This window comes from Erinaceus europaeus, chromosome 16 (assembly GCF_950295315.1).
Source record: "Erinaceus europaeus chromosome 16, mEriEur2.1, whole genome shotgun sequence".
NCBI classification, from domain to species: domain Eukaryota; kingdom Metazoa; phylum Chordata; class Mammalia; order Eulipotyphla; family Erinaceidae; genus Erinaceus; species Erinaceus europaeus.
In genome coordinates this window covers 22,838,526-22,851,222 of record NC_080177.1, presented here as the reverse complement: position 1 = coordinate 22,851,222, position 12,697 = coordinate 22,838,526, and the positions used below count along the sequence as shown (strand labels likewise).

The 12,697-nt window shown below is 42.6% G+C and overlaps 1 protein-coding gene across 2 annotated transcripts in view; it reads right to left on the bottom strand.

Annotated features, from left to right (window-relative positions):
* SIN3A (SIN3 transcription regulator family member A) overlaps positions 1–12,697 on the bottom strand; it is an 87,614-nt gene that overhangs the window by 40,695 nt on the left and 34,222 nt on the right. For both annotated transcript variants that reach the window (XM_060174740.1, XM_016189415.2), the window contains exons 4-7: positions 6,695–6,801; positions 5,027–5,309; positions 3,089–3,340; positions 38–190 (exon numbers count right to left, since the gene is read on the bottom strand). In XM_060174740.1, coding sequence (XP_060030723.1) covers positions 38–190; positions 3,089–3,340; positions 5,027–5,309; positions 6,695–6,801 — 795 coding nt within the window. The remainder of the gene's footprint in view (positions 1–37; positions 191–3,088; positions 3,341–5,026; positions 5,310–6,694; positions 6,802–12,697) is intronic.

Below are 12,697 nucleotides of genomic sequence, written 5' to 3'. Positions count from 1 at the left end.
CATTCTAAATAGTGTAGTTCTTCTAAATAAAACTTACCACAGAACTGTTGGCATCTGGTAAAAACTGCCCAAACTCTGACAATAGATCTTCCTGGTTCTTAAAGAGACGAGCAACCTGGGCATACACCTCCTGCTCAGTCAATGCTGGAGTGTAGTTTCCGCCAGCCTCCTTGGCATTCCGCTGTTCTTTCTGATAGAAAATTGCAAACAGGAAGCACTAAGTGCTCATATCTGAAAGCCACAGTTTTAAAGACTCGATTTTGCACTTTCTGCAGGGTAAAGTAGGAACTCTATGTTACCTACTTGGGTTGCACTAAGAATGAAGTTTGTGCTCTTAGCATGTTTTGACTGCAGCTTTCGAACTGAGAAAGGCATGGAAGGTAGTTACTGACCGCTCATTTCTTTTTAAAACTTTTACAATAAAAAAATATTATTTAAGGAGTCAGGCTGTAGCGCAGTGGGTTAAGCGCACGTGGCGCAAAGCGCAAGGACCGACATAAGAATGCCGGTTCAAGCCCTGGCTCCCCACCTGCAGGAGAGTCATTCACAAGTGTTGAAGCAGGTCTGTAGGTGTCTATCTTTCTCTCCCTCTCTCTCCATTTCTCTCTGTCCTATCCAACAATGACAACAACAATAACAACTACAACAATAAAACAACAAGGGCAACAAAAGTAATAAATAAATATAAAAAAGAAAATAATTAAATATATATATATTATTTAAATAAAATCATTATTTAAAACTATTGCAACAGGTGTTGGTGGTGGATCTCTGGCTTTAATTTTCCTGTCATGCAGAAACCTACTATATATTCTTTATACCAATTTCAGCAATAAACTTCATTATAAATAAATAAAATCATCATCCTGTTTGATAAATGCCAGACAAACTGCTTTGTTACCACCAGTGGAGCAGAGGGCTATGGCTACATTTAAACACACTATGTTGGACAGAACAAAGAGAAATGGAGAGAGGAGGGGGTGAGAAAGATAGACACCTGCAGACCTCTTCACCGCTTGTGAAGCAACTTCCCTGCGGTTGGGGAGCCGGGGGCTTGAACCGGGATCCTTACGCTGGTCCTTGCACTTTGAGCCACCTGCGCTTACCCCGCTGCGCTACCGCCCAACTCCCGTCGTTATTATTACTGCTGCTTTTGCTACTGTTGTTGGAAAGGGCAGAGAAAAACCAAGAGAGGAGGGGAAGACAAGAGGGGCGGGGAGAGAGGGAGTCGGGCAGTAGTGCAGCAGGTTAAGCGCGGGTTAGGGTCCCGGTTTAAGCCCCCGGCTCCCCAACTACAGGGGAGTCACTTTATAGGTGGTAAAGCAGGTCTGCAGGTGTCTGTTTTTCTCTCTCCCTTTCTGTCTTCCCCTCCTCTCTCCATTTCTCTCTGTCCTACCCAACAACAATGACATCAATAACAACAACTACAGCAATAAAAAAACAACAAGGGCAACAAAAGGGAATAAATATTAAAAAAAAAAAAAAAAAGAGGGGAGTCGGGCGGTAGTGCAGCGGGTTAAGCGCACATGGCGCAAAGCACAAGGACCGGTGTAAGGATCCCGGTTCAAGCCCCCAGCTCCCCACCTGCAGGGGAGTTGTTTCACAGGTGGTGAAGCAGGTCTGCAGGTGTCTTTCTCTCCCCTTCTGTCTTCCCCTCCTCTCTCAATTTCTCTCTGTCCTATCCAACAACGACAACATCAATAACAACAACAATAACTACAACAATAAAACAAGGGCAACAAAAGAGAATAAGTAAGAAAAAAAAAAGGGGGGGGGGAGAAAGCTTGAACCAGGATCCTTACTCTGGTCCTTGTGCTTTATGCCATGTGCACTTCCGCCCAGCCCCAACAATGTTTTATATTGTATAAAGAACATTCAATCAGCTTGGTCAGAAGTGACACACACACACACACACACACACACACACACACACACACACACACACACACAGTATAGAAAGCATACGGAAAAAAGCACCTGAAATGTTTTGTAATAATCTTGAAAGGCCCCAGAAAGATAAATATATTGAAGTAATAAATAAAGAACTTATGGAGCTTGGGGGGTGGGAATTAGGGCAGTATATATGTGGATGTGCAAACTTCCAACCAGTAAAACACAAAAATATTAAGAGAATTTTTTTCTGTAGTAGATGAACATAACTATAGGACACATCTTAATTTACCAGGTAAATTTACTGGGTGGGTAGGTGGGTGTGTGTGCCTGTGTGTGTTAGGTAGTAGTGTACCCAGTTAAGTTCACACACTACCAAGTGCAAGGACCAGAGTTCAAGCCCCTGTTCCCCCTCCTGCAGGGGGGACACTCACAACTGCTGAAGCAGATCTGCAGATGTCTATCTTTCTCTCCCTCTATCGTCCCTCCCTTCTCAATTTCTGTCTTATCCAATTAAAAGAAAAGAAAAAATAGCCCCGGGGGGGTGGTGGATTCATAGTTCTGGCACTGAGCCCCAACAACCACCCTGGTAGGGCTAGGTGGTGGCTCACTGAACAAGCGCTAGAATTGCAAGGACCCAATTTAACACGTCCCCACCGCCCTGTGAACTTCAGAAGTGATGAAGCAGTAAGTATTGCAGGTCTCTCTCTCTCTCTCCCCTCTCCCTCCCTCCCTTCTCTCTCCATTTCTGTCTCTATCCAATAAATAATAAATAAATAAACAGACTGGAAGAGTGGACAAGTTAGTTTTTTTTTAATTTTTTTATATTTATTTTATTTATTTATTCCCTTTTGTTGCCCTTGTTTTATTGTTGTAATTATTATTGTTGTTGTCATTGTTGGATAGGACAGAGAGAAATGGAGAGGGGAGGGGAAGACAGAGAGGAGGAGAGAAAGACAGACACCTGCAGACCTGCTTCACCGCCTGTGAAGCGACTCCCCTGCAGGTGGGGAGCCGGGGTTCGAACAGGGATCCTTATGCCGGTCTTTGTGATTTGCGCCACCTGCGCTTAGTCCGCTGCACTACCGCCCGGCTCCCCAAGTTAGATTTTTTAAGTGGACATAATAATAGTTTACTGACATTCTTCTGAGACAAGATGCCGTCAGAGAGTGACCTGCTAAAAGATAGATCCTCTTACCTGATATGTGTGCAAAATCTCCAGAAATGCCTTGTAGATATCCGGTTGGCCCTGGAACCTATTCTTAATCTTATTAACATAGTTGATGGCATGATTAAACTCCACAGGCTGATTGTTCTGCAAAGATGGGCCTGTTCCCAATGAGATTGTCACTGGTGTATGAGGCTGGACAGGTGGAGAGCGAGGGGATGCATATGGTGGGAGTGGAGGAGTCTGCTGACTGGCTGGAGTATGTGCTTGTAGCTGGGACGGCTAAAAAGAAAAAGTCTTTATTTTCCAAGGGAACACAGATGGTTTGACACAAGCAAGAAAGTTCAAGCTAAACAGAAGCAAACATTTTAATCAACTTTTATCTTATAGTCACTCAGTGAGACTATTTTAGCCTAAGTTGTGTCACTGAGCAGAAGTAGAATTATATATAGGTGGTGTCATACATTAAAAATACAAATATTTCTCTCTTGGGCCTTCCAAGCACAACCCTAAAACTAAGGACATTTTGCAGCCCACAAAGTGGCAAAGTAGGTAAGGCCCTGAAACATGGGGTACTGAGTTCAAGCCCTGGCATCACATGTACCAGGGTGATGTTATGCTGCTCTCTCATTAATAAATCGAAAAAAGCAGTAAAAACATCTCCAACTAAAGGCAAGCACTTACAATGAAATTGTTAAGATTAAGTAACAAATAGAATTTTATTTTTTCATTTTTTTCTGACCAGAGCACCGCTCAGCTCTGGCTGATGGTGGTGAGGAGGATAGAACCTGAGACTTTGAAGCCTCAGGCATGAGTCTCTTTGCATAACCATTATACAATCTACCTCTGCCCACAAACAGAATTTTTGTAAATCCTCTGTTCTACATAGAACAAGCTTATGGAAACAATACAGAAAAAACTTCTAACCTAGTTCTCACTAATAGAGCCCTGAGACGATGGAAACACTCTACTCGCACTTTTCTCTGCCAGTCACTAGCTAGCTGCCTGAGACTAAAGAGCATTTGAAATGTAGCTGCTGTGGTCCCAGGAGTAGGCACAGTGAGGAGGGTGCTGAAATTCCGAAACGTGAGGTCCTGAGTCTGGTCCCCTGCATGCCATGTCAGCTGATGCTCTGATTAGTTCATTCTCTCCCACTGATGTGTGCTCCCTCCACTCCCTCCTTCCCTCCCTCCACTCCACCTTGTATAAATAATTAAGTAAAATGTTGAAAAGGGAAGGGGCAGGGAAGTAGCATAATGGTCATGCAAACAGAATGTCATGCCCGAGGCTTCTTCAAGGTCCCAGGCTCAATACCCAGCACCACCATAAACCAGAGCTGAGCAGTGCTCTGGTCAATGAGGAAGAGGAAGAAGAGAGGGCAAAAGGCCGAGTGGCGGTGCATTCAGTAGAATGCAAACATTATCGTGTGTAAGTACCTTCACTCCCCACCCGGCAGGGGAAACACTTCACAAATGGTTTAGCAATGCTGCAGACATCTATGTCGTTTCCCCTGTCTTCCCCTCCCCTCTCAACTTCAATCTGTCCCTATCAAATATAAGAAAAAGAAATTTAGCTGGTGTAAATGAAAAACAAAGTTTATTTTTTAATTAATTTAAATGTACCTAATTATATGCGACTAGCAGCTACCCTGTCAGGCTACGTTCTAAAGCAAGGACAGCTATCGTCACCACCACCAGGATCCTCTGCTAAGTTTGAGAAACCAAACCTAGTAAATGGAGTAACTTCAATAGCATGATCTGATTATAAGATTATCTTTGCTGCCTGTGCTGTCTAGGTCCTACTATACATCTAAAATCACCGCAGTTCAATAAGCAAAAGTTGGGAATAAAAGGATCTTTGTAGGCATCTGATTTAAGCCATCACTATGATTTGTATATCTAAGAATCCTATAAAGGAGAAATGTCAAGAAAGGCTACTTGCTGGACAGGAAGTTTCCCACAAGCTCACCTTACTGACTTTGGCAGGTGGGGGCTGAGGAGCTGGCTGGGCAGGAGCTGGTGCTGACTGGGCTGACGGCTGGGAAGGATGCTGGGGTGGTGGCTGAGGCTGTGGCTGTATCCCATGCGTAGGGATCTGATGAACCTGGCCAGGAGTTGTCACGTTCACCATGTCATTAGTTTGCACCTCAATCTTATAGCCAGGAGGCAAGAAGGTATTGAAGCCCATAATCAGGTCAGGGTGGCCTTTGAACAGCTGCGACACACGACTAATCACTCCTGGAGTGTCAATGCTGATTAAAAATAAATAAATAAATCAAGTAGCAAACTCGAGAAACACATTAGTGAGAGTAAACAAAATTTGAAAACAGAACATACAGTCCTGGCAACAACAGTCTTCTATCATTAGAGTTATAATTCTCGTGGTCCGGGAAATGGCACTGTGGATAAAGCATTGGATTCTCAACCATGAAGTCCCGAGTTCAACCCCTGGTAACACATGTAAGAATGATATCTGGTTCTTTTTCTCCTATCTTGCTCATGAATAAAGAATAAATAAATTCTTATTAAAAAAAAAAATAACCACCTAAATCACAGGGTAAATCATTTTTTTAAAAAAAGAGTTATAATTCTCAAGCAAGATGCAACTTTGGTATACCAATATAAATCATCATGTATTTCTACTGTTCAGGTTGAGACACTCAGATGAGACAAGTGAGTCATGCCAGTATTAAGGTTCTTTTAAAATAATTCAAAGAGTAAGTCATATAATTATCACCAGTCTATTTATCTGATCGAAAGAATAAAAAAGTTTTAGTTAAGAACAATAAGCCCAGGGCTGGAGGGACAGCATAATGGTCTGCAAAAAGACTTTCGTGTCTGAACTGAGGCACCAAATGTCCCAGGTTCAGTCCTTAGCACCACTAGGCCAGACTTCAGCAGTGCTCCAGCCTCTATCTCTCCCATCAATAAATAAAATGTTTGAAAATGGAAAGAAAAATAAGCCAAAAGAGAAAAAGGTATATAGTATCTATAAATTTCACCAATAAAAAAATACATAAAAGCATGGTCTTGAGAATTAACTCCTCAGTGGTCCAGGAGGTGGTACAATGGATTCTCTAGCATGAGGTCCCAAGTTCAATCCCTGGCAGCACAAAGAGATTAACTGGTTCTTTCTCTCTCTCTCCTCCTATCTTTCTCATTAATAAAAAAAATCTTTAAAAAAAAAACAAAAGAAGGGGGTCGGGCGGTGGCGCAGTGGGTTAAGCGCACATGGCGCAAAGCGCAGGGACCGGCGTAAGGATCCCGGTTCGAGCCCCCGGCTCCCCACCTGCAGGGGAATCGCTTCACGGGCGGTGAAGCAGGTCTGCAGGTGTCTATCTTTCTCTCCCCCTCTCTCTCTGTCTTCCCCTCCTCTCTCCCTTTCTCTCTGTCCTATCCAACAACAAAGCAATGTCAACAATGGCAATAATAACCGCAACGAGGCTGCAACAACTAGGGCAACAAAAAAGGGGGAAAAAATGGCCTCCAGGAGCGGTGGATTCATGGTGCAGGCACCGAGCCCAGCAATAACCCTGGAGGAAAAAAAAAAAAAAGAAGAAGAAAAAAAAAGAAGAATTATTAACTCCCCAAAAAGGAGTGTCCTTTATTTTTCAGTAGGTGAGAATATAGACTTTACCTCTGAGATTTAAATTCTTTCATGATGTCAAGGAAATCATTGTAGACTTGAGGTTGACTACCAAATTGTAGCTTCACTTGGTCAAGATAAGACAGCGCATCCTCCACCTGAGGTAAAGATAAAAACTCCAGGTTATAAAGTAAAATTCAATAATAATAAAGCGCAAATAATGTATGCCAGAACAAAATTAACACTGAAAGTGAACAGAAAGGGTGGGAGAGATAACATAATGGTTATGCAAAGAGATTATTATGCCTGAGGCTCCAAAGTCCCAAGTTCAATCCCCTGCACCCAAAACCAGAGCTGAGCAGTGCTCTGGTAAGAGGAAGGAAGGGAGGGAGGGAGGAAGGGAGGGAGGAAGAGAGGGAGGGAGAGAGGGAGGGAGGGAGGAAGAGAGGAAGGGAGGGAGGAAGGGAGGGGCGGACAAACGGAAATAGACAGCAAATATATATGAAAGTATGAAAAATTAACAGGTGCCAGTAATAAAATTCAAGTTTAAAATAAAAAGCAACTCATAAAATCTGTAGTCTTAACTTGGATGAGTTGGATTATTTGTTTGTTCAAGTATTTGTTTCCACAAATACCTACTAAGCTAAAATATACCACACAAAGCCCCAAAGGAAGAACTAAAGATTCGACAAATATGCTAGTTTCTGCTCTACAAAAGCTGTTCACATCTAGTTAGAAACCATCAAGCAGCGGGTTAAATAGGTAATCACCGAAGGAGCACATGGGAAGGTCACTGGGCCCCATCCTCAAAAATAAAAACCACATATATGGATAATGGAAGGCTGCCCTCACCCAGGAATTGACAGAGCAGCCGAGCACAGAACTTGACTGGGTAAGTCCCAGGCACTGCATATGACCACTGAATGGTGCTCTGGCTTCTCATAAAATGAAAACAAACAAACAAGTTTTGTTCTCTTGTTCTGCTTTGCTTTGGACCAAAGTACTGCTCAGCTCTGGCTTAAACTGGCGTGAGGGATGGAACCTTAGGGCCTCGGGCATGAGTCTCTTTGCACAACCACTATGTTATCCCCCCTGCCCCAAACAAGTATTTTCATTAACAGTATTATATCCACTTTATAACTGCCTACGTGTAAAAAATAAGTATGAAAATTACTTATTACCTCAAACAGTACAATTCTTTTTTTTGCCTCCAGGGTTTTCACTGGGGCTCGGTGCCTGCACTATGAATCCACTACTCCGGGAGGCTATTTTTTCCCTTTTGTTGCCCTAGTTGTTTATCATTGCTGTTGTTATTATTATTGTTGTCATTGCTGTCATTGTTGTTCCATAGGACAGAGAGAAATGGAGAAGAGGGGAAGAGAGAGGGGGAAAGACACCTGCAGATCTACTTCCACCGCTTGTGAAGCGACCCCCCCTGCCAGTGGAGCTCGAACCCACTGCGCCACTACCCAGCAATTCTTTATAATATAAAGTATAATATAAATTCTTTTAAAAAAAAACAAACTAGTAGAAAACAACTAGGAATCATTTATAAGCTACAGATTTGAGGAGTGTTGGGAGAGGGGAGCACATTTAAGACTAATGAATTTTTTCTGGCTCACTTCAGCAGGCATTTATTATTTCTACTAAGGTTCATGATCTACTAAGTTCATAGTCTTGTAGGGGAGAGCAACACAAACTATTGTGCTGTTATTAACCAGAGCACTCTTGGTTCAGCCCTGGATTATACTGTTGTTAAAATCTGCATCTGAGATCTCTTTTTGAGACATGAGGCAGGATAGTGTGTTACTATGAAGCCAATACAAACTGTCTAGAGAATTTCCAGTATATGCCAAATAGTAATATGATATTCATCAATGTTTTTAATTGCCACCAGGGCTGTCTCTAGACGTGGCACATACACAACAAATTCACCTCTGCCAATAGGCACTTGTCTTTTTAGCATTTTTTTATATTTATTTATTTTCCCTTTTGTTACCCTTGTTTAACACTGCTGTGGTTATTGATGTCGTTGTTGTTGGATAGGACAGAGAGAAATGGGGAAGACAGGGGGAGAGAAGACAGACACCTGCAGACCTGCTTCAACACTTGTAAAGCGACCCTCCTGCAGGTGGGGAGTTTTGTTTTTTTTTTTTAATTGTCCCCAGGGTTATTGCTAGGGATTGGAGCCGGCACAAGTCCACCACTTCTGGCAGCCAATTTTTTTTCCTTTCTACTTACTGATAGGACAGAGAAATATTAAGGAGGGGGAGATAAAGAAGATACCTTCAGGGTGAGGGTACATAGCATAATGGTTATGCAAAGAGACTCTCATACCTAAGGCTCCAAAGTCCCAGGTTCAATCCCCTGGACCACCACAATGCCAGAGCCTAGCAGTGCTCTGGTAAAGAGAAAGAAAAAGAAAGATTGAAAAGGAAAAAAAAAAAAGAAAGAAAGAAAGAAAAAGAAAAAGAAAAAGAAAAAGACACCTGCAGCAGACCTGTTGAATCAATTTCACCACTTGTAAAGTTTCCCCTGCCAGTGAGAAGGGGCTGGAACCCAGGTTCTTGTGCTTGATAATATGTAGTCTCAACCAGGTGCACCACCACCCAGCCTCTTTTCCATGCTCCTTTCTTTTATTTGACGAGAGAAACTGAGAGGGGAGGGAAAGTTGGAAAGGGAAAGAGACGCGTGCAGTAATGCTGGGGGTGGGGGGACGGGGACGTGGACCATTGCCTATAATGTGTGCACTCAACCAAGTACAGCAGAGCTTGGCCCCATATTATTCAACAAGAATATTTTTCACAAGAAATATTTGTCAAGTGGCTAAAATTCTCCTTTTTGTCAATCTACCAAAAACAAAAGAAAAAGCATAGACAACGGTAATACCTGAAATAACCTAAGCATTCTCACAGAACATCTCCTTACTACAGAATATAAATGATTTATTGAAGTTAATTCAAATACTTATAAAGCATTTTAAGACAGTAAAAATGGCAGGCAAAGTGGGAACAGTGAATAAAATAACAGAGTCACAAGAGCACTTTACCTCTCTTCCTTAGAAAGGAAATTGAGGGGTCAGGCAGTAGTGCACTGGGTTAGGCGTGCATGGCGCAAAGCGCAAGGACCCGTGTAAGGACCCGTGTAAGGACCCCCGTTCAAGCCCCAGCTCCCCACCTGCAGGGGTTCTCTCTCCATCTCTCTTTCCTATTCAGCAATAACAACAATAAACAACAAGGCAACAAAAGTAGGGGAAAAAGCCTCCAAGTGCAGTGGATTCGTAGTGCAGGCACTGAGTCCCAGCGATAACCCTGGAGGAAAAAAAAAAAGGAAACTGCTGTATTCAGAAATCACACTCAAATCCTAACTACCAGGAGTCCGACGGTAGTGCAGTGGGCTAAGCACACGAAGAAAGGACCAGAGTGAGGATCCCGATCAATCGATGGAGTCCCTGGCTCCCCACCTGCAGGGGAGTCTCTTCACAAGCGGTGCAGCAGGTCTTCAGGTATCTGTCTTCCCCTCCTCCCTCCATTTCTCTCTATTCTATCCAGCAACGACATTAATAACTACAATAAAACAAGGGTGACAAAAGGGAGTATTTATTTAAAAAAAAAAAAATCCTAACTACCCTTAACTCAGTTCTATAACCTCAATGCCACAGCCCTTTCTTACCATGAGTTTCCACAAAAACCAAAGTATGGTTGTCTGGGAGGTGGTATAGTGACAAGTCACTGAGCTCTTTCCCAAGCATAAGGGTCTGGAGTTAAGTCCCTGGCAGTACGTGTTCCAGAATGATGTCTGGTTCTTTCTCTCTCCTCCTAACTTTCTCATGAATAAATAAATATTTTTTAAAAATTTAAAAACACAAAGTATGGGCGGGGTAGATAACAGTGGTTATGTAAAGACTCTCATGCCTGAGGCTTCAAAGTCCCAGGTTCAATACCCCGGGAATCATCAATAAACCAGAGCTGGCAGTGTTCTGGTTAAAAAGTACAATCTGGGTACAGTGAGTAAAGTAAGTGCACTGTTTTGATAAGAGTGACTGAGGAGCCAGGCAGTGACAGCTAGTTAAGTGCTCACATTAGTGTACAAGGACCCAGGTTCAAGGCCACACTCCCCACCTGCAGGTATCATCTCCCTCCCTCTTCAGCTCCTCCTCCCCTTTCAATTTCTGTCTCTATCCAATAATATAAAAATTTTTTTTTTAAAAAAAGGGGGTCGGGCGGTGGCGCAGTGGGTTAAGCACATGTGGCACAAAGCGCAAGGACCAGCGTAAGGATTCCAGTTTGAGCCCCCGGCTCCCCACCTGCAGGGGACTCGCTTCACAGGCAGTGAAGCAGGTCTGCAGGTGTCTATCTTTCTCCCCTCCTCTCTCCATTTCAATCTGTCCTATCCAACAATGAACAACATCAACAATGGCAATAATAATAACCACAATGAGGCTACAACAACAAAGGCAACAAAAAGGGGGAAAAAATGGCCTCCAGGAGCGGTGGATTCATAGTGCAGGCACCGAGCCCAGCAATAACCCTGGAGGAAAAAAATATATATATATATATATATATTAAAAAGAAAGAAAATAGGGAGTTGGGCGGTAGCACAGTGGGTTAAGCGCAGGTGCCACAAAGCTCAAGTACCAGCGTAAGGATCCCCACCTGTAGAGGAGTCACTTCACATGTGGTGAAACAGCTCTGCTCAGGTGTCTGTCTTTCTCTCCCCCTCTGTACCCCCTCCTTTCCCCATTTATCTGTCCTATCCAACAACGACATCAAGAACAACAACAATAACGACAACAATAAAACAACAAGGACAACAAAAGGGAATAAATAAAAGAAATAAATATTAAAAAGAAATAAAGAAAAAAAATTTTTAAGTGACTGAAAAAAACATGGAAACATTTTTGTTAATTTAAGAGCAAATTTATATGCTCTTTTGCAGAATTTAAAGTCTATGCAGCTGGGGGCTGGGCAGTAGCACACTCAGTAGAACACATATTACCATGCAGAAGGACCCAAGTTTAAGTCCCTGGTCCCCATCTGCAGGCGGGGAAGCTTCATGAGTGGTGAAGCGGTGTTATAGGTGTCTTCTTCTCTATTACCCCCTTCCCTCTCAATCTCTCTATAACCACAAAAAATAAAGAACAAGGGAAAGTTGTTTAAAAGAAGCCACAGAAGCAGTGAAGTATTAAGTTCATAGCTGTTGTGACCCCAGCAGGAATTTGGGACAATCAGCATATAAATGACATTAGTCTGAAGTGGGGCATACACAAGGGAATGTATATAAGCAAGGACTTGCAGCAGCTCCTCCCAACTGGATTTCCTTCATCATGGCACTTTCCTGTTGGTACAGTTCCCGAATGATCTCTTCACATGGTGGTTTTGGGTAACTTAAGTTTCGGACTTTGGGCTTTTGCCTATTTTCCTAGCTAGACTTCTCCCCTCACATTCACAGTGGTGTTCATGAATAAGCCTCTTTTGTTTAACTTAAATAAAGCCACTTATTTTGGAGTACCTAGATATTTGCCCTTTACCCTTGTATCATCCTAATAAAGCCTTGAATTGCTTAAGCCTGTTCCCAGCAGCCCGCAGTCATCAATTCCTTAAGCACCATGCAGCAGCAAAAGTCCTTTTGTTTTAGTTACAACACATAGCAATGATTAATTTCAATAAAGAGCTAGAGTAAAAATATTTTAAGGAAAAACAATAGCAAGTTTACATATACAGACTTTTCCAAAGATAGAGCCCAGAATGAAGTTTCAGAAACAAATAATTTATGCTTTCTTTAAGATCATGCTTAATGGTGTATTGCACACCAAAGTAAAAGACTCTGGGAGGTCAGGGGGATGGTTCAGGTCTTACAACATGATGGCAGAGGAGGACCTAAAAGGGGTTGAATTGTTATATGGAAAACTGAGAAATGTGACGCATACACAAACTACTGCATTTTACTGCTAGGGGGCCGGCCAGTAGCGCAACAGGTTAAGTGTACGTAGTACAAAATACTGTATTTTATTGTTGACAGTAAACCACTGATCCCTCCCCCAAATAAAGGGGG